Below are 22,291 nucleotides of genomic sequence, written 5' to 3' on the forward strand. Positions count from 1 at the left end.
TATTTGTATGTAAACATACTTTAAGCAGTTCTTGCAGTTTGACAGCTCGACGAAGAATCAGCTGGTCTTTTTAAATGACCAGATGATTGGCGCTTGATATGACATTTAAACAAGTATCCGAGCCGGAATTCTTTGTGTTTTTGTTTCTAGTTTCTTAATGTGAGAAATTGAAATGAAAAATAGGGGAAATTTGATTTCCTCGACAAAAATGGCTTCTGTAAATCTCTTCAAAATAAATGCAATAATTTTCAACAAAATTCTAAAACTTACAATCAGTTGATCTGTTTCCATTAGATTTTGTGGAAATTTCAATAGAATGGTTTTCTGTTGTTGTGGCTGCTGCTGCTGGGGGCCAGGAATTACTTGCAACTGTTGCTGTTGTTTGGCCATTAAAGACTCCGTCTCTGGTTTTGTGGCATTTTGAATTCTTTTGTTATCGCTGCCATTTTTGTGGCCTGCTGTGGAACCATTGTCCAAAGATTGTACGGAATTTTCCGAGGACGAATGATGACGGCCTGTTTGGCTATGACTGTTGTTGCCGTTGTTCAGGCCATTTATTAGGCCCATTGGGGTTTGAGTAGTTGTTGTTGTTGAATTGGAACGCTGTTGCTGCTGCTGCTGGCCCGCTTGCTGTTGGACCTGTTGCATGCTGGCCGCTGTAGTTGTTGTCATCTGTTGTGACTGATTGTGATGATTATTGTTGTTGCCACTTAGATTGTTGTTGGAGTTGAGTGGCACCATAACCGTTATCATTTGATCTTGTATATTGGAAGGTTTTCGAGGTGGTCCTGGATATTTGGGGCATTTCGGATGATGGCATTTAATGCGGGATGGAGAAAATGTCAAATTATCGGCATTTGGCAAGAGGCCTTCCTTGCGTTGCTGCTGCTGATATCTGCCATGAGGCGTGGAGAAAGGTAAAGAAGAGCAATTACTAAAATTTCCAAATAGGGTCCGCAAAAAATTAACTAAGAAAAAAACTTGTAAAGAAGTTGTCTTCACAACATTTTTTTTAATTGTTCTTTTTTTCATTTGACAAAATAACAAAAATTGGATCTTGGATTCATTTGATTTAACATTTCAGCAAAACTAACTAATGAGGATTAAATGGAGGAGACCTCGCATGTGGAGGCCATATATTAATAATGGAGCTAGCGTTGATGTTAAGGTGACTAACAAAGACATGCATGCATGGAGTATGACATGGGCCATGGTTTGGCAAATCTTGCCCAGCACTGGCCTTGAGTTGTGATCGGTTGAAGGTAGTGGTTGTGGTGGCTCGTGGTATGTTGTGAAGAATGCGAATCTAAGCTAAGCTAATTTGAAACTTCCAACTCAGCTTCAAAATCATATTTTTGCCAAGGCATGCAAAATCAAGATTAGCACCGAATATGCCATAAACTGAAAGAAAACTGAACTGAATTTGAAAGGAAGAAGAAATCAACTCAAATTCAAATGGGAAACGGAAAATTTTTGTTAAATAGCAACAATGTTTCTTTTTTGCTTTTTTTGGTTGCATTATCTATCTATTTAAATATAGCACTGAACATTGACAATGAAGAACTATGATCCATTAGTTACGATTTTTTTTTGATTCCAAAAAATGTATTCATTTTTTTCAATTTGGAATTTATTGGAAATGGATATGGTTTTTAATTATTGTATAAAGAAAATAATTTGACAAATTCCAGTTTCCGTCTAGAGTTAGTTAGTGAAGGCAGCATATTGTATATATAGAAAAAATAAATTTTGAAGCTCTACTCTAGGTTAAATTTGTAGATATTAAAGGACTGTCGCTATCGGTAATTTGTGTAGCTAGGCGGGAGTATATACAAAAATCGGGGCAGCGGAGCAGATAATTATGGTGGAGGAAAATGGAATCGTAATAAGAATTGGTATAAGAAATATCGAATATTTGGTCCCATCAAAATTATCCTGACTCCGTAGCCCCAATACAAAATAAGCTTGTAAGGAAAGAATTTGGAACTTGGAGATTTGGTTATAATTAATGGCATTATTTTCGAATTGTTTGGATTTCCCTATATGTTGCAGCATATGTTTCAAGAACTGTGTTCCTTTATAGTTTCCCTATTAATGTTATATTCTATTTCGTTGCAGATAACCGCAGTTGAAAAGCAAGTTGGACGGATGATATCAGATTTTAGCATATTTGCATTTAAAGTTATTTGATTTGAAATTTGGAATGTTTTGCCCACCAGGATGGTAAATTATATGGTAATAAGTTAGTGGTAATAAGTGTCCATAGAAGAGAGATTTTAATTAAACATCGAACAAATTTTAATACCAAAGGAACTCATGAATTAAGCAGGAAGAAAGGGCTCAAAAAAATTGACCCTCTAAATTGCAAATATTAGTATGCTCGTGATATGCGAAATCACCATGTGTGTAAACTCTATAATAAATGTTGAAATACATATAGCGGTTCGGAATTATCATGGTAGAATAATATAGGTAGACGCATCGGCACAGCTGTTGGGACAATGAACTGTCAAACCAATTTTGGAATTGAAAAAATTGAATGAAAAATTATTTAAATTTATAGGAATTATTGAAAAATGTATATCATAATAACATATGCAAATATACTTATTTTTGAAAAAAAATGAAATTTTTGACAAATCAATGTTCCCTAGCGTTCCCTACTTGTTTTCTTCAACCATGGGTTCGGAATTATAAAGGTTAAAGGTGGAAGTACATAAAGAGCTTTTCCGACTGGCATAAGAAATCGCCTGGCTTCTTCGTAGAGGAAGAAAGGAGTTTTAGGTTGACTTAGTTCGATTTTCTCCCTAGGCTCCTTTGTTCATTTCCGAAGAAGCCAGCCGTTGACTTAAGCCAGCCAAATAAGCGCTTTATTTATTCCCACCTTAAAACAGTGTTACACAATCCTGATTGGCGGCGTTGAAAGTGACCATCCCGCTGCTAGCGGTCTCGGGGTCTGGTTCTCAACCGTTAACTTTTTAACCACCTCAGGACGAACACGAAATTGGAACTTTACACATCACAAATACAATGCACTACCCGAACACAACACCTGCTCAAACAAGGGAGATTTAATGTTTCTACTCCCGCATTCTCCCAACCTTCCATGGTCTTCAGGGTTCCTTTTTAAATTAATTTTCTGAAGACCCCACACACACATTCACCCCCTTACCTAGTTAGAAAATTGCCCTATTAACAAAAATTTAACAACAGATCAATATATTAAATGTGACTTTGGCTTGAAAATACAACACTGTTGCTACTTATAGCTAATAACAGTGTTGCATTTTCACATCAAAGTTACTATTCAAGCTTTTTGATCTATTTTCGTGTTAAGGGACAACGTCGGCAGTATTCGAGGTTGGCTCTGAAATTATTACCGGGTACATTTTTTTGTAATGTCAATTCCTATTGTTTCAAATTGGTTTGACAGTTCATTGTCCCAGCAGCTGTGCCGATACGACTACCTGTATTCTTCTACATATATATGTCAATACCATAGGGTATACGTCAACAAATATCCACTGGATTTATGAATTCGATTTACGTGCCGCTATGGAATTTGTATTTAAAATCGAGTAAGATTTAGTAGTCTGAACGTGGTATAAAACGTCAACTTTTAAAACGCCGTTAACACATGACAGCTGCAATTGATTCACATTTTCTTTACGTTTAATTCACAATGACAATACAGCTGATATCAGCAAATCAGCTGGTCTTAACGGATGACAAAATGAATAGACTATGTGCCTTTCCATGGTAGAAGAATATAGGTAGACGCATCGACGCAGCTGCTGGGACAATGAACTGTCAAACCAATTTTGGAATTAAAAATGTTGAATGAAAAATTTTTTAAATTTGTAAAAATTGTTGAAAAATGCATATTTTTACAACCCACGATTTGTGTCGTATAAGAAAACATATAAAAATCTACTTATATTTGAAAAGAAATTTAAAAAATTTTGACATATCAATGCTCCCAGGCGTTGATGCATCTACCTGTATTTTTCTACCATGTGCCTTTCTCTACGTTTGGCAGATTTAAATATAATACCCACATATTCAGAATGGAAAACAGTTTCTCAAAACATATGCCGAATAATTTGGAATTTTCCGATTTGTGAAAGTAGGCTTTCAATTCTCAAGGGTTTTTAATGTACACAGGTTATTGTTTTTAAGGACACGTGTGCTGAGTATTCGTGTTTGTTCGTTTAGATTAGTTTTTTTTTGGTATATCAAGTTATGGTTTGTTGGGTATGATGTCCAGGGTTTTTTTTTTGGAAAAATACACAAGGTCAACAAACTTAAGGTTCAAACCAAAAATAAAAAGAAACAGAAGAACTGAAAAATAAGGAAAAAATCGAAAATACATCGAGCATACTTATATAATCTGTACTTCTTTATCATTCGTCGTTTGAAGCGGCGCCACAGATGAGCTATGTATTTGACAATTTCCGCATAACATGTGGCCGGTTCGGAGTTGTTCGTGCTGGATGCCAAGGTGGAGGTGGATGTGTAGCGTGCCCTCTCCTGGCGCATACGTTCCATTTCACGTTTCTTTGTCTCACTAAACTGGGTGGCAATGACGACAAGGCATAGATTGATCATGAAAAATGAACCGATCTGTAAGAAAGATTAGAAAAAGAAAAAAAGAGAATAAATTAGGATTTGTAACAATTTTATTTCCCTAGTTAAATGAAAATTAAATTATTTATTCAGTTTGTTTGGGGTTCTGCAAAATTTCAAATTCAAACCCTTTTATGTAATGACTATGCATTCATATTTTATGACTTCCAATTCCTTTGTTCTGCTGTGTTCACAGTTTAATCCCCTAAGTGTTGTGGTGGTTGCTGGGTTGGTGCCAGTACTTTTTTTCTTTGCTTGATTCCAAGGCAAGGCATTCATTGTCTGTCCTGAGAACGACGTTCCAGCCGATTTATTCAATTCATCGTTGAAGTTTACAATATTCATGCCACTTGGAAAATGGTTTTGGAACTTTTTCATTTGCAAATGTGTTCAACAGCATCAGAGGGTATGTCAGGTACAGACAGACATATCTACATATACTCTTGAACTTTACAAGATTTCGCCATCGTTGTCGTCTTCGACGTTGTTGTTGCTTCATCAGCCTTAACAATCAGCATTCAAATCACATACTTTTGCCTTGCCAACCTTAAAAAGTTGTAGGGAAATGGAAAAAGTTTGTTTCCACCCATACAGAACCCATACATGGCTATTGCTTAGATATGGCTGGTATTTGTTGTGCATGGGAAAACATCTTCGGCTTTTTCTCCTTCTTCTCCTGCTTTCGCGTTCTCCTCCAATACACACATATTTTGAATTCAATGATTGCTTTTCCTTTTGACTTTCTCAGTATAATGGAGAGCTGTTTTGTTCGTTATTAAGGAACAATTCATTCAACAAGTCACCCACCTGTCATGCCAAGCAAGTTCTCAAAGAAAGAAAGAAAGAAATTTTGCCATAGCCATGGCCATAAAGAAATGAGATGTAATGAAGCGTTCAGTTTCCATGAATGCAAAATAAAAGAAATATGCATACATAGGTGGAAACGTTTTATTTGCATAATCCCATTTTTAGATACTTCTAAATGGAAAGGCTGGGTCTTGAATGGAAAGGCAAGTTTAGAAGAGCAAGATTCAGAGAGACATGATAATATTTGGCATTCAAATTTTAAATGGTTAAGGCCTGAAATCAAGGGAACGAATTTGGAAAAAAAGAAAATTTTGTATGGCTCTTTCCATTCGATTAAATGTTTCCGTTAGTGAAAGTAATTTTTGAAAACCTGAAATGCTAAGCTCTGTCTTAGAAACTTTGGAGGTTATTTCTTTTGAAATTCCCATTGACACAAATCTTGGAAGAGAGTGGGAGAACACTGTCGGTATAATTCTAATGGTGTAACAGTTTAAATAAGATCTATAAGAGCGTATGAGAGAATTGAACTGCTATATTAGTGGAATATAACATATCTCTCATGGCAAAAGAATATAGGTAGACGCATCGACACAGCTGCTGGGACAATGAACTGTCAAACCAATTTTAGAATTGAAAATATTGAATGAAAAGTTATTTAAATTTGTAAAAATTGTCGAAAAACGCGTATTATAATAACCTCCGAACGAACGTCGTATAAGAAAACATATAAAAAATCTGCTTATATGTGAAAAGACATTTAAAATTTTTTGACATATCAATGTTCCCAAGCGTAGGCATAGTTGTATAAAACCATAGCTAAATGTAAATTGAGGGATCCCTACATTTTTTCTGTGATGGCAATACCATCCATTGTCTCCTTTAAATGTATTTTCTAGTTCGAATGATGATCCGCCGCCGCTTATTTTATTTTAGGTCTCTGAGCTATTTCTATTTTTAGGCTAATAGCTACTACTGAGGTAAGTTTTCAAAAAGAGGTAAAAATATGTTATTGTCAAATCTGTTTGCAATTTTCAGGGAAGCAACACCTCCTGATGATATAATAATATTGAATGTAAAAATCCGAATGTTACAAAGGCCAGGAAAGAAGTCAGTTTTATATAAAACAATTACATTAGAGACTTTTACCGGGATCTCTTCCTTAAGGTGATTATTTGTATTTTACAAATCAAATTTAATTAAATTTTTTATTTTATATCTTTTATATCTTTTCAGTGAGACGAATTGGCAATGGAACGAATATGGGATATCGGATATCAACAGAATGGATATACGGAACGGAATTTAACATATTTTCATTTAAAGTTATTTGATTTTTAAAAAATGGAACACTTTGAAAGTTATGTTTTATTTACTAACAAATTTATGGAATGTTTACATTAGAGTTTTTTTTTTGTTTTAACCAAGATTTTATTGACGTATATGTAATAGAATTGGCAACTTTAATCCACTGGGTTTTATAAATTCCGTAAACTATAAACGTAGTATAACATCCTAAACAATAATAGCGTGTTTACATACAAAATCGTTATCTAGATTGAGCTAATAATTGATCAATCACAATAAATTGTATGTATGTTTTCCATGCTAAAATTGATTATGATTTGTCAATTATCAGGATTAATCCAGATAAAGATTTGTATGTAAACGTAATTCAAGATAGAGAATCAGAATTGTATCAAGCTCCCATATTATGCAACCTTGTGATTAACAATATTTGACAGTTTCTGCTATAATTTAAGAACAACTTTATTGTCATTTGATTCTTTGAACAGGTTCTTTCAGAAAAATACCTATCTAGGTCTACATCAGTAGACTTCAAAGGTAATCTCATGCAATCATTTAAATTCCTTTACATATACGTCAAATAAACCCTAATGAAGGAGGTTAATCCTGAAAAATGCTCTAACGTAAACATGCCATTAGCCCTATAAGTAATGTGAGACTAGATTGTGGAATGATTGAATTTAGCTTCAAAGTATCATTTTTCGGTAGCCTTGTTTAGTTAATACACATGCCGAATATTGTCATCCCGCATTTTCTGACGAATTGGCATTAAATTTATTATTGGAAGTAGTAAGTAGTAATTTTAGAACAGTCTCCATATTGTAGGTTATTGTGAAGATTTTGGCAACCAGCGTCCAGCTGATTTTTCTGGGAGTTCATTTCTTAAAGGCTGACTCAAAATAAAACACCATTCAACACCACAATAACTAACAGCCCCGAGAATTTTTTCTTAAGATGTATAATAAAAACCATGGTAAAATTAAGAAGGTAAAGTCGTTTCTAAAAAGACTATCCATCTCGGCATTTTCTGTAATTTACCTTGTCAAATTTTACTGAATAAGAAAGGGTTCCCTTCCCTTCAATGAATTTATAAATATAAATTTTAACAATGAATTGTTGTCAAATGAATAATCTTGAAAAAAAATTGTAATCATACGATAAAAACTCTATTTTTATATGTTTTAACCCAAAAAATCATAAATAAAATCCGCCTTTCCGAGATATAAAACAAATAACTGTTTTTACGTACCAAGGAACGACGTAAATATGATATTGCTTTTTTTTTTGTAAAATACGCCATTCGTCGTACGTAAATATTTTAGGCATGACAAGGTTGAGTTGCAAAAAGGGTTGCCATATTCAATTTATCAAATGAGTATAGATTCTATGTTCTGTTTATCTTTTGTTAAATTAATACTTACAACAATTAATAGCACAAAATAGATCCAATCCCAAAAACTGTGTGCATCCTGTACATAGTACATAATATCTGTCCAGCCTTCCAAGGATATTACCTTCAAAGAAAAAAAATAATTTCAGGCATAATTAGAAAACTGAGTTTCATTGTCATGATTTTTCCATGGTTGAAGAATACAGGTAGATACATCAGGGCTTCTACAAATTTCAATAATTTTTCATTCAAAATTGTCAATTCTAAAATTGATTTGACAGTTCATTGTTCCAGCAGCTGTGTTGTATTCTTCTACCATGGATTTTTCGCAGGAGACTTACCAAAAATATGGCCACCCAGGCCATGCCAATGTTATCAAAGGATATGGTACCCTGAAAGGGATTCAAACCCATTTGGGTGCAGTGTGAATAGTATTGATTCCAATTGACGCATGATGTATTGGTGGGTAAATTGTCTTGCATAGGAATGGCGGCCTCTGTAAAGGGGGAGGGATTTTGAGAAATATAGAGGATGAATGTACCAGATTATTGGACCTGACATACCTGTACAAATCATGGGCCCAATACGATACGGTGGCAAATCCGAACACAAATGCATGCCAGAATCTTCGGGCTTGGAGCATATGTAATCCTGTTCCTTGGAAAACTCATAGTAATAGGACACACTTGATTGGGGGGTTTTTGAGGTTAGTTTTTTGATTGTTTGGAAATTGGGAAGTGTGAAAATAGAATAAAACAAAACAGAGAAAGAGAGCCAGAGATGTAAAATTCCATTTTGATTACGCAGTAAAAGTTAAAATACACATACAACCAATATTATTTGATAGATTAATTAAAAAAATATATTATTTTTAGTTTAAAAGTTGTCATTTTTAGTTGGGGTTATCCTTGGGGAAATTGTTAAGTGGGAGTATTTTTGGTGGGTTAAAAAGGTCTAATAGTTGAGAGAGAAATTTATAAAAAAATGTTTGAATTTTTGGGAGAATTATGCAAAATGCACACACATACACATATGAAAAATACACACTCGTGAAATAGTTGTTTGTTTTTTAGAGCGAGAGAGGCAGAGAGAGAGAGGGAGAGACGACAATTAGGAAATCATAGATTAAAAAAAGGTTTAAGAGAAAGTTAGAGGAAGTATTAAAGGAAAAATAAATAATTGAAGGGTTCAGGGGCGGTTTTGGGGTTGCTCACAGTTGTGGTGCAGAGTCGCCTAACATGTCGGCCTGTAGACGTCTCATTTGGTCCACACCCATGCAACTGTGTTTTTTTCTTGGGGTTTTGGTTACTCTAATCAAAAAACTATGTTTTGGGGGTAAGGGGTGGCAGCATAACCCATGGTTGGTGGGTGCGAGAGGTTCCAGATCCCTGGCTTTTCTTTGCTGTCTTACTCAACTAAACTATTTATTTTTAGGTCTTATTTATTGTTATGATGTGGGATTTTAAAGGTTGGTATTTGGCTTGACTACATGGAGGGCAGCTCGGAGACTTAACCCTCACCAGGCTGTGTGGCTTGCGAATGAGCCCCCACAATTCCTGTCTATAAACTAGAACTAAACTCATTTTCATTTTTTGTGATCGCTTTGGATTTCCATGAAACAAACAGCATGGACCCATGGCCCAGCACAGATGATGATGGATGCTATGTGGGTTTGGTTTTCTTTGGCTACAACAACACCAGGTTACATGGCTTGGCATAAGTACCTTTGCAACTTAAACTGATGATTTTTTCTGTAAAAAGCAGAGAGAGAGAGAGAGAAGACAAGAAGACGAGACAAAAGGAACGCCTGCCCATGGAGACGTTCGTCTTCTGTGCTCGCAAAAAACCTACTTAAGCAAAAAATAAAAAAGGAGAACACAAAAGAAAATATAAAAAACAATTTTCAAAATAGAATGAGAATAAAGAACAAGAAGCAGTCGCGTAGCAGTGGCCGGGGCAGATGCCAACAAAAACATATATCCTTGCTATTGCTGTTGTTGTTGGTTTCTTGCGGGAGAGTTGTTGTAAAAAAAAGACGGTAGAACACAAAAAAGCAGTCGAATAGAAAAACAAAGACAGATTTATATCAAAGCTTAACAAACAAACAAAAGTAGTGACAACTGGACGGATACTACTACGAAAACAAAATACGCACAGACACACACAAAATAGAGAGAGAAGTTGGTGGGAGTAAGGCAACATGGATTTAACATAAAAAATGCTAAATAGTTTGGAATTGTTCTTTTATATAAAAAATTAATCAAATACAACACGACTAAGTAAGACTTAATGCGACACCTTCCCATTCACCCAGAATTGGGTGTGGGAACGAACCCAGGGATAATTGGTTGTGGTGTTCGTGTGGGGTTGACTGTTTGTGTAAGAGTTCATGTTGTGTGTCTGTGTGTGTGTGTGTGTTCATGAAATGTCTCTTCTGTGTGTCTATTTCCACTTGAGGCAAACTATTTGTTGCTGCTGATTGTTGTCAGCCAGAAATGAAATCATTGAAAAGGATTCTCTCTCGAAAAACAAAAAACGAAAACGAAAACAGATAAAAGCCATAAACAAGTACTTAAACATAAATGAATGTACCAAAGTTAGAAATACTGAAAACTAAACAAAAGTTGACTAGAGTTCTGTGGAGAAGTATTTCTAGTAGTGGTGGTGATGGTGTTGGTATTGGACGTGTTCTAAATGCCAGGGAACTGCATGATGGCAGGACGGACAACAAATATGTTACGAAATGGGCGTTAAAAATTATGCAAATCCTAGTTGAATTTATTAGAAAATTTACATGAAATAATTTGTTAAATACAGTCTGTGGTGTTGTTGTATTTTTTGGAGAAACTACAAGTGGGTATTTTTTAAGTTTTAGGAACGTAAGAAACTGTTATACAAACATGTTTTCGAATTGTACAATTGGTTTTAGTTCATAAGCAAAATTTAAATATTACATAAAATATAGCAATTTTCGTTGAAAATTACGACTGTATAACAGTTTGTGCAAAGAAAATTTTGTATAACAGTTTTTCGGTTTGTATAACACATTTTTGCTATTCTAGTTTATGAAACACAATTGTATAACAGTTTGTGCAAAGAAAATTTTGTATAACACATTTTCGCAATTTTACTTAAGAAACACAATTGTATAACAGTTTGTGGAGAGAAAATTTTGTATAACAGTTTGTTGTAAAACACTTTTTCGATTTGTATAACACATTTTCGCAAAATTTTAATTAAGAAAAACAATTGTATAATAGTTTGTGTAGAGAAAATTTTGTATAACAGTTTTGGGTATAACACTTTTTAGGCTTGTATAACACATTCTCGTAATTTTCCTTAAGAAAAAAATTTTATAACACTTTGCGCAAATAAAATTTTGTATAACAGTTTTTTTGTATAACACTTTTTTGGTTTGTACAACACATTTTCGCATTTGTCGTTAAGAAAACCAAGTGTATAACAGTTTGCGCAGAGAAAATTTTGTATAACAGTTTTTTGCATAGCACTTTTTAGAGTTTTATAACACATTTTCGCAAAGAAACGGTTTTTTATGCACAGAAAAAGCTGTTATACAGTCTGTTTTACAAGGTTTATAACAGTTTTTAATAGGAAGAGTCATATACAATTTGTTGTTCATGAGGAAAGAGAAGAAAATATTGGCAGATCTTGATTATTTTTGAAGTTTTTTTGTCTAACTCAAAATTGTTATTGACATCGTTTGAGAGCACATATTAGCTCACTTTCACTTGGGAGCGAAAATTGCCCGAAGAGTGGATTTTTTTTCGGAGACTACTTTTTACACTTTTGTTTTGTGTAAGAGGTATGACAAAAACTAAAAAAACTGATTGGCAAGAGTAGAATCTGCTCGATTTGGAACGAATTTTGACATCCGATTCGACATCAAAAAAAAAAATGGTTTGTTTGATTTTTTCTGCTATCACCAGCACTTCCTCTCGAATTCGAGTGAGTTTCACTTCTTGAGCAAATTCGAGCGAGTTTTTCGGAGGCCTGAATTATTCTAAAGATAATAATTTTTCACAAAAATAGGGTCGTATAACAGTTTCAAATGCAAAGGTGCAAATTGAGTTTATATCGGAATATTTTACAGAAGTCAAGTTTTTTAAAAGTTTTTAGTAGAAGTAAATATGGACACACATTTCTATAATAGAAAAATGTTTGTGAAACAGTATAACAGTTATTGTATTTCAAACAAAATTGTATAACAGTTTTTCAATAGAAATAAATATATTCATACAATTTTTATAACCGAAAAATATTTTTGTAACAGCCTTAAAAGCGTAACAATTTCTGTATAACAACTTTAATAGTATGGTACTTTTTGTATAACAGCTTTGTTCATAGACAAAGTAGCTATATAATTTTTTTTAATATGAAACTACCGGAAACATTGCTTTTTTAGATTCGAAGTAAAGGTTCGAATTGTAAGTTGTTGAACTCAGGTATAACAGTTTCACTTATAGCAAAGGTGTTGGAACGTAATCTGATTGCTGTTTAGAAAATTGCTGTATAGCAATTATTTCATTAGAAAAGTCTTGTTGAAAAGATGACCTTTGTAGAAATAAAGCATTTCCCTTTTAAACGCATTTCAAACAAATTGTATAACAGTTTTTCAATAGATGTAAATAAGGACACATAAATTTTAGATAGCTTTTAGAGTATAAGATTTTCTATATAAAAGCTTTTGTACCATAAAAGTTTTTATATAACAGCTTTAAGAGTATAACAGTTTTTGTGTACCAGTTTTCTTGAAAAACTTTCTGTATACAAGTCTCTCTACAAGAGTTTGTGTAATAGTTTTTTTTTGTAGTTTCAGTTTTTGTATAAAAGTTTTTTTTTGTATAACAGTTTTTATATAACAGATTTTTGTATATCAGTTTTTGTATAACAGTTTCTGAACCAAAGTTTTCGTATTACAGTTTTTGTATAACAGGTTTTGTATAACAGTCTTTGTATAACAGTCTTTGTATGACAGTTTTGTACAACATTTTTGTTTAACAGTTTTTGTATAACAGTTTTTTGTATAACAGTTTTTGTATAACAGTTTCTGTATAATAGTTTTTGTATAACAGTTTTTGTATAACAGTTTTTGTATAACAGTTTGTTCATAAACAAAATATCTATGTACCATTTTAAGTACGAAATTTTCGGAATCTTTAATTTTAAAATTCGAAGTTGTACAGAATTGTTACTTGTAGAACATATGTATAACAGTTTCACTTTTGGCAAACTGTGCTGAAACTTTTTTTAATGATTGGTTTTCCAATAAAATAAAAATGTTTACATAAATATCATTTCAAAAATTCCGTTTTTTTGCCTTTGCCAAAAATGTGTTATACATATTATATTGACCTCTTCAGGATCCAATAGGTATTGTGTAGTGTTTTTTTTTTAATGTTAAGCATATTCATGGCTACGGTATAGGTAGCTTTTTTGATATTACAAAATGTCTCAAATATTGGGGAAATAAAAATAAATCTAAGAAAATAAAAAATAAACTACAGTGGACACCAAAAATAGGTATGTAATTTGTAAAATGTTACAGCTATCAATTTATCCATGATGGGAAAAAAAGAGGAAGCAAGTAAAGCACAGCTTTACACCGGACACTGACCAGATTGAGAGTCTATGTGCTACAGACTGAGGGTGAGGGGAAAACAACGAAAATCGAGGAAAATAGGTGTAGGTGTTGGTGGAAAAAACAAATAAACAAACAGACAAATCAGAGATGGACATGTAAAAGAAAATCTTCTACAACTGTGGCGAAACATTTAGACTAGCAATTGGAGGACTACAAGTAAATCTTACGGTGTATATCAAATTCTAAAAACAAATCGAAAATAAGAGGGTGTGTGTGGTGGAAACAAATTCAAAACATAACCAGAGATGGTGAGCAAAAAACCGCTATTCTCATCAATGGATTACTAACTACTTAAATATGATGGTGTACGAAATTCGAACCAATTAAAAATTAAAAAAAAAAAAAAATATTTTGTTAATATTTTTTCCTTGTGTAAATAAATAAAATATTTGTTTAAAAAAAATTAAAAAAGAATTGAAAATAATATTTTAGCTAAATATCCATATTGCAGTTATAATTAATACGTTTATAAGTGGTATATATATATGTTGTAAATAGAGACAAGTTGAGAGAGAGAGATATATAAAAGAGTATATATAGATGTTTATACATATACAAACAACATTTGTATACTGCTCAGTAAGAGAGAGAGGGAGAGAAAGTGAGTTATATGACAGTTGAGTAGAAGAATTATTATTTTGTTGCTGTTGTTGTTGATTTTTTTTAATTTTATGTTTTTTTGTGGTTTGGATAATATTAAATCTTTGTTCATCTTACGAGTTAACACGGACTCGAACTCTGTACACATCAGGTAGTTCCCTGTAAACAAAAAATCGCGATGACATTTGAGTTGGTGGTTGGTTAGACATCATTTTTATGTTGTTGTTGTTTTATTTTTTTTTGATAAAATTGAAACACAAACAATGGAAATTAGACAAAAATATTGTTTAAATAACAATGAGTGTCGTATACAACAATAATAATAATAACAAGAATAGGATAGTTAAATATAACAAACAAACAGAAAAACAAGGGAAACAAAAACAATAGACAACAAAACCATAAACAAAAAAACTTGAGAAATAGTGAAAGAATTTATTGTTAAATTGACAGAAATTACAGACAAAGACAAGAAGACAAAGGAAAGTGTACAGAGAAACGTCTAAATATATTTATTAAAAAAAAAAAAACAATATGAACGTGGAGCTGCAGTTGTTATACTATTTTTGTTCTATACAAAAGTGTACGAATTTGTTGCAGTCTGTGACATGTCTGTGTTTTTGGGTGTAACATTTCTTTGCTGCCGGCCTCTAGATGTCATTGGTGGCTAAAAATGTGATTAATTAAAAGATGTTCTTAATTGGAAATAAGCTGATTAGTAGTTTTTATGAGAAAAATGGAATTGTGTAAAATATCTCGCTCATTGAAAACTGTTATACAACACATTTTAAATATGGAAACACTGTTAAAAAAATATTTTCTAAAAATAATCTCCTTATAAATGTTTTTGAATTTGAAGAAAATATAATAAAATTTAGTATAACAGTTGGTATAACAGTTTATATAACAGTTTGTATAACAGTTTTTATATCAGTATAACAGTTTTTCTATTGTATATCTTTGGTCTTTTGAGTTTAAAAATGAGCATAAAATTTTGTATAAAAGTTGGTATAACAGTTTGTGTACCAATTTGTTTAACATTTTTTAACCAAATTTTGTATTTTCCATAACATATTGTTAAAGGATGGCTGTTGTAGAGTCATTAAAAGTATAACAGTTTGTTTTATGAGTTATTTCAAATGGTAAGTTTGATTGAAAAGGAGTACTACAGTTCTGATTAGTTAGTTTAAAGGGAATTATTAGGAGAAAGGTTGTATAACAGTTTTTAGAAGAGTTGTTAAAATTTTATTCGGGTAAAATTTACTGTAGAACAGTTTGTATAAACATTAATAATTATGTAAAACAGGTTCTCACATGTGAATATACTGTTTTGCATGACAATTTCCACTTAAATATCCTATAAATGAACCGTAAATATATTGTATAACAGTTTTGATCTGTATTGAGGGGCAAAAACTATAGAAAAACAATAGCTATCCTATAGAATAATGTTTAAAAAGGGGAAATTTGTCTTTATATTGGAAAAGTGTATAAAGATGTGTATTACAGTTTGTATAACAGTTGGTACTTTTAATAATATATAGTAATGTTAAAATGATAGGATTTCTGATATGCAGTATAGTTATAGCAAAGGAAATAACTGAAGTAAAGTTGATTATTACAACAGTTTTTTATATGGCAAAAACTTGAAAAATGTTGTATAACAGTTTTCGTATGGCAAATTTTGTTGTGTAGCTGTTACTTTCTTCTACATAACAGGTTAGCCTGTACAAAAATATTAGTATGCATGAGAATTCATATTTAATAGGTTATTCTGTATAACAGTTTATTTTAAGCAATAATTTTTTGTGAAACCCCATTAACACTTGAAAGTATAATTTTTGTGTTTGTAATTTATATAAAATATAATAAAAAAATATTATTTTGAAAACTAAAAAAAAATCCAAAAAAGCTGTTGTATAACAGTTTTTCCTTATGGAATTGTGAATTTAACGTAGAATTTTTTCCAGGAAACTAATTGGTTAGTAGTTATATGCGAGAAAATGGCATAAAAAGTGTGTATAACAGTTTGTATAACAGTTTTTAAGTGGTAATTTTTTTGGTACAGCGGCTATTTTCTTATGTATAACAGCTTCGCCTATAGAAAAATATAGAAAAATATAGGCATGACAATTTTCAGCGAGAAAGCTACCAAATGTTTAAAAATGTGTGTATAACAGTTAATCTTCAGGCATAATTGTTTGCAAAACTCCATTAAAATTTGAAAATACATTTTTTTTGTTCGTAGCTGTAAAAAATTATAATAAAAAAATGTAATATAATTTTAAATATTAAAAAAAATTTAAAAAGCTGTAATATAACAGTTTTCCCTTATGTAATTATGAATTTAACGGAGAATTTTTGGAAGAAAACTAAATGGTTGGTAGTTTTATGCGAGAAGAGGGCATAAAAAGTGTGTATAACAGTTTGTATAACAGTTTTTAAGTGGTACATTTTTTGGTACAGCGGCTATTTTCTTATGTATAACAGCTTCGCCTATAGAAAAATATGGCTAGGCATGATAATTTTCAGCGAGAAAGCTACCAAATATTTAATATTATGTGTATAACAGTTAGTCTACAGAAGAAATTGCTTGTAAAACTCCACTGAAAATTTGAAAGTACAAATTTTTGTATTTGTAATTGTAGAAAAATTTAATATAATTTTGAATAATTAAAAATTCCAAAAAATCTGTTGTATAACAGTTTTACCTTATGGAATTATGAATTTAACGGAAAATTTTTTCAAGGAAACTAATTGGTTAGTAGTTATATGCGAAAAAAGTGCATAAAAAGTGTGTATAACCGTTTGTATAACAGTTTTTATGTGGTAAATTTTGTTGTACAGCGGCTATTTATATATATGTATAACAGCTTCGCCTATAGAAAAACATAGTTATGCTAGAGAATTTTCAGTGGGAAGGCTACAAAATATTTGATATTACGAGTATAACAGTTTATCTTTGTTTGTAAAACTCCACTGAAAGTACAAATTTTTGTGTTTGTAATTGTAAAAAAATTAATATAATTTTGAATACTAAAAAATTTCAAAAAAAAGTTGTTGTATAACAATTTTTACTTATGGAATTGTGAATTTAACGGAGAATTTTTTCAAGGAAACTAATTGGTTAGCAGTTATATGCGAGAAAAGGGCATAAAAAGTGTGTATAACAGTTTGTATAACAGTTTTTATGTGGTAAATTTTGATGTATAGCGGATATTTTCTTATGTATAACAGCTTCGCCTATAGAAAACTATGGCTAGGCATGACAAATTTTGTTGCATTGCTGTTATTTTCTAACGCCCATAGAAAATAGTTTGGTTAGGTGAGATGGCTACCAAATATATAAAATTGCGTGTATAACAGTTCCTCTTGAACCATAATTGTTGCAAAACTCCACAGAAATTTTGTAAGTACAAATTTTTGTGTTCGGAATTGTAAACAATTATAATAAAAAAAATTAATATAGCTTTGAATACTTAAAAAATTCCAAAAAGGTGTTGTATAACAGATTTCCCTTATGGAATTATGGAATTTTTTGCAGAAAACAAACTGATTAGCTGTTTTACACGAGAAAAGTGCATAAAAAGTGTGTATAACAGTTTGTATAACAGTTGTATAACAGTTTGTATAACAGTTTTTTGATTTTCAATTTTCAACCAAATGCTTCTGTAAATCTTATTTAACGTGTTTTATGTATTCTTAACGTATAACAGTTTATTTTGTAGGATTTTTATTTTCTTTTTTAAGGGGCTAATTTGTTCTAAAGAGAATTTATTATTTTTTAAGTTTTTATAAATTTTTGTTTCTAGTTATTTTAGCCACCAATGACACCTCCTGCGAAGCTCAAAACATGCGAAGTATTATTTTTGTTTCTTGGGGTGGATTTTATATACACTGTAAAACAAATTACAAATATCGTTGGAGTCTTTACACTGGAATGTAGATATCTTTGCGGGGGGTGAATAACGGCGAGTTACAAATGTGTGTATTTACAGCGATTATATTACAAATGATGGTTTTTCTTGTATTGTTATTGTGGTCTGGTAGGGTTCTGGTGGGCGAGGTGGGCAGGTCGAAAAGAGATTTTGAAGAGAGTTAGATTGCTTAAATCAAGATGGAGAGCAAAGAGTACTTTTGTTGCATTTTGAAAAGGGGAAATTGAACAATTTGGTATCAGTTTCTGTTAAGAAAGTACATCGCATACATCGGACTTTTGGTGGATTTTATTTGCATAGAAGGTACGTCAGTTATAGCAGGTTTACATTAGAGCCTTTTGCTGAGTGAACCTTCTTTCTGCGAATTTTTGGAACTATTTTTAAAAAAGGTACTATTCACTCGATTTTTTGCAAAAAAAGGTAAACTTTTGAAAAATTTTGATTACGTTTCGCTGCTATTTTGATGAAACGTCCATATTTTACATGGAGGGTGAGATGAAAAACTGCAACTTTAGACTGTTGCATTTCTAAAAAGTGCAAGATCTTAAACCGCTACAGAAAGAAAATAGATTCAAAAGAGTTAAATAGTTGATTCGCTAGGCCAAAAGTGGTGAACTGCCGAATTTGATTTTCTCCGTCTCCGATGAGAAAATATTCGTTGTCCAGCAGTTTGTGAACAAACAAAATGATCGTGTTTACTTGCCAAAGAGGTTAGCTGAAAATGTGCACCGGTTATTCGGTTGGTCATCAGAATTCACGCGCCGGCCATGGTGATGGTGTGGGCCGCCTTAACGGCCGATGGTCGCTCTCTCTCGTATTAATCGAAAGTGGCATCAGAATAAAAGGCGAATATTATAGCGAATATATTCTGGAGGGTGTATTAAAGACTTGGACTTTGGACATTCCAACAGGACTCAGCACCATCGCACTCAGCATGCGCCGCCGAAGCATGGTTACAAAATGAGGTTCCTCGCTTAATTTCCAGCGCACAATGGCCACCAAAATCTCCGCATACCAAACCGTTGGACTATTGTGTCTGGAGTTTTTGGGAATGCAAGGTTGGCACTAAAAAATACCAGAGTGTCGATCACCTCAAGCAAGCACTTCACCGGGAATGGACCACAATACCGCAGAGCAACATTCGGGCAGCGTGTGACGGTTTCATTGGCCATTTGAAGGCCATAATTCGTGTCAAAGGTGACCAATTCGAACAAATCTAAACTTCTTTTACAATTTGATGCTATTTCGGACATTTTTTGCTTTTGTTGAATAAAATTTAAAAAATATATAAAAATTATGGCGTTTGAATTTGTTGCAGTTTTTTCATCTCACCCTGTATATTTAGTACGTATTGGTACGTTATGTACTAACATTTGTACTCTTTGTATCCCGTGTTTTTTTTCGATCCCCAACTAGGCTAATATTTTGTTTGGCGTGTCGATGATTTATGAGAATGGATTTTGTTCTGCTCTGCTTTCCCTAGTGGGGGGGATGTTTGGAGTCTTCCTCTGTTGAGATCTGTGTTAGTATCAATGACTGAACATTTTTGTTTTTTTTTTTCTACTGAGTTGGGTTAATAATTGTTTTTGTTCTACAAAGTTTTGAGTAACTTACGGATGTCAACTAAAAAATTATTGGCTAATTAAAATTTTGTTTAAAAGGGCAACAGCAAAACCATAACGAAATGAGTAAACTATGGTGAGGGGTTTTCGTTTTTTTTTTTTTTTTGGCAAAATTGAAGCAGGAAAATTAAAGCAGATGAACTCAAGGGGAAATTAAATTAAAAGGGAAAGGAAAATAACAAACTTATATTTCTAAAAAAGGTCCCTACTAATAAGACCCTTCTGCTATATGATTTTTCTACCAAGAATAAGGCAAATTCTTGAGCTTGGGGGAGGGGTGAAACATTTGACTCTCAGGGGAAAGGCTATAACACACATTTTTCTTGTTTGGCGTTTTTATTTATTTTTTTTTGTAAATATTTCTCTTTTTAAATACCATCATAACTCGTCTAAACTTCTAGGTTAATCATGGCTAGATTAGTTTGCATTGTTTTAGTTGTGATTCTCACACAGGTCTTGGCTATTTAAGTTGTTATTGTTATTCATATTCAGTTAGTAAATACATAAAGGATAGAGTAACGGTAGATACGAAATTTATTCGGTTTTTTTCTCAATAATTTCAAAATCAAAAGAAAAAAATCAAAATATGTTTTTTTTTTTCAGAAATCTAGAAATGAGTATTTTTATAGTAGCTGAGAGGAAAATACGAATGCAAAACTTACTTCATGGGCACTTTGATAAATGCGGGTAGCTCAAGGACACAACGTTGCCTCAATATACCTTCCCACAACTGGACACCGATAATGCCGAATATAAAGAAGACGAAAAAACACAGCAACAAGACATTGCCCAGCATGGGCAAGGTGTCCAGTAACAGCATTACCAAAATACGCATACCTGGTTTAATATTTTCGTTAATATTTTTTTTTTTTAAATTTTTAAGAAAATATAATAAAAAAATTGTTATCATTCAAAATTATGAAAAAAAATTGTAAACTTCATTTCCAACTTACTTGGTATTCGATTAATGGCCCGCAGCGGCCTCAAAACTCTGATTGTCCGTATGGCGGTCAAATTCAAATTCTCCACATGCATAACATATTCCAAGAGCCCAGCCAGTACAATGAAAAAATCCAAACGATTCCAAGAGTCAGCCAGATAGGTGGTCTTGCCATAGATTCCCATGGCGACCATTTTAATGCACATTTCCAAGGCGAAGAAGGCGAAGATGATATCATCGAATGTCTGGAGGAGATTTTTTTTTATCAAGAATTAATAAAAAGGATATTAGTTTTGAAAGGAGTCAGGAATATTTAGAAATTGCTGTAATCAAAAAAACAAAAACAAAAAAAAAATGATGGGTGGAAGATTTTTTTAACTGTAATACGCATGGCCTTAAATATTTCAAATTGAGCGTATGAGTAACATAAGACCAAAATCGATCATACGCAACGAGTTTCAATCCACGTGGTACATCATGGACGTATGATCAATATACATATTTGTTGAAAACAATCATACGCATGCAATTTTAAATTAGAGTTAGTACTAACCTCCAAAATTTGACAAGGTATTCTATTCGCAATATATTTATTTCTCTTTGACACCCCTGTTCAATTTTTCAGGGAAATATATTTAGTCCTGATTTACGCCAAAATGTGATAACTCTAACGCAGAAGGATGAGAAAGAGAATGAAATGGTTGAAGACCTTTTTGCCACTGTCCTGATCTATCAAGGGAAAGACTACGAGGCAAGGGGAGGGGGTGGCGATTTCATTCGTCTCATGATTTCAATGTGGTGCCAGAGTTCAAACGTAACTCTTTTCGACTCATTTTCTTCATTTGCGGGCAAAGGTCTCAATAGTAACTACAAATTCTCTAACCTAGTCTAACTTAGAATATTCTTGATAAATGTTTAAGAAACCCCTTTAATTTCTTTTCAGAAAAAATTGTTTTTTTTTTTTACAAAAATCCACATTTTTTGTTTGAAAAGACCTTGAGAAGATTTTAGAAAAAATTATATCCTAAAAAATCTTTCCACATTCCACATCAAGTCCTTGAAAATATTGTTTTACAAAATCCATCTTTGTTTAAAAAGTTGTCTAAAAAATTAAAAAATTAAAATTTCTAGCTCGGAAAGTCCTTGAGAAAATATTGTTAGAAATATTATGTTTTATAGGTAGGAATATCTTGAAAAAAAATTTCCGTTGTCTGATTGGAAAGTCTTCGAAAGAATTTAAAAAGATCACATTTTCAAATTGGAAAATCCTAAAGAAAATGTTTGTAAGTTTTATGTTTTATGTCATTGGGAACTTTGAAAAATCAAGAAAATTTTTGTGAGAACGAAAAGTCCTCGAAAAATCTTTAAAAATGATTAAAAACTCCTTGTCAGTAGCTCTTA

General features: G+C 32.3%; 1 protein-coding gene across 2 annotated transcripts in view; it reads right to left on the reverse strand.

The window, feature by feature from the left end:
- LOC101891331 (voltage-dependent T-type calcium channel subunit alpha-1I) overlaps positions 1 to 22,291 on the reverse strand; it is a 65,244-nt gene that overhangs the window by 36,953 nt on the left and 6,000 nt on the right. The window contains exons 2-9 of one of the 2 annotated variants that reach the window (XM_059122349.1): positions 20,904 to 21,135; positions 20,613 to 20,787; positions 14,508 to 14,549; positions 8,692 to 8,813; positions 8,470 to 8,624; positions 8,160 to 8,252; positions 4,382 to 4,623; positions 271 to 895 (exon numbers count right to left, since the gene is read on the reverse strand). In XM_059122349.1, the coding sequence (XP_058978332.1) occupies positions 271 to 895; positions 4,382 to 4,623; positions 8,160 to 8,252; positions 8,470 to 8,624; positions 8,692 to 8,813; positions 14,508 to 14,549; positions 20,613 to 20,787; positions 20,904 to 21,135 (1,686 nt within the window). The remainder of the gene's footprint in view (positions 1 to 270; positions 896 to 4,381; positions 4,624 to 8,159; positions 8,253 to 8,469; positions 8,625 to 8,691; positions 8,814 to 14,507; positions 14,550 to 20,612; positions 20,788 to 20,903; positions 21,136 to 22,291) is intronic. The other variant, XM_059122348.1, reaches the window with a different exon arrangement.

Source organism: Musca domestica, unplaced genomic scaffold (assembly GCF_030504385.1).
Source record: "Musca domestica strain aabys unplaced genomic scaffold, Musca_domestica.polishedcontigs.V.1.1 20, whole genome shotgun sequence".
NCBI lineage: Eukaryota > Metazoa > Arthropoda > Insecta > Diptera > Muscidae > Musca > Musca domestica.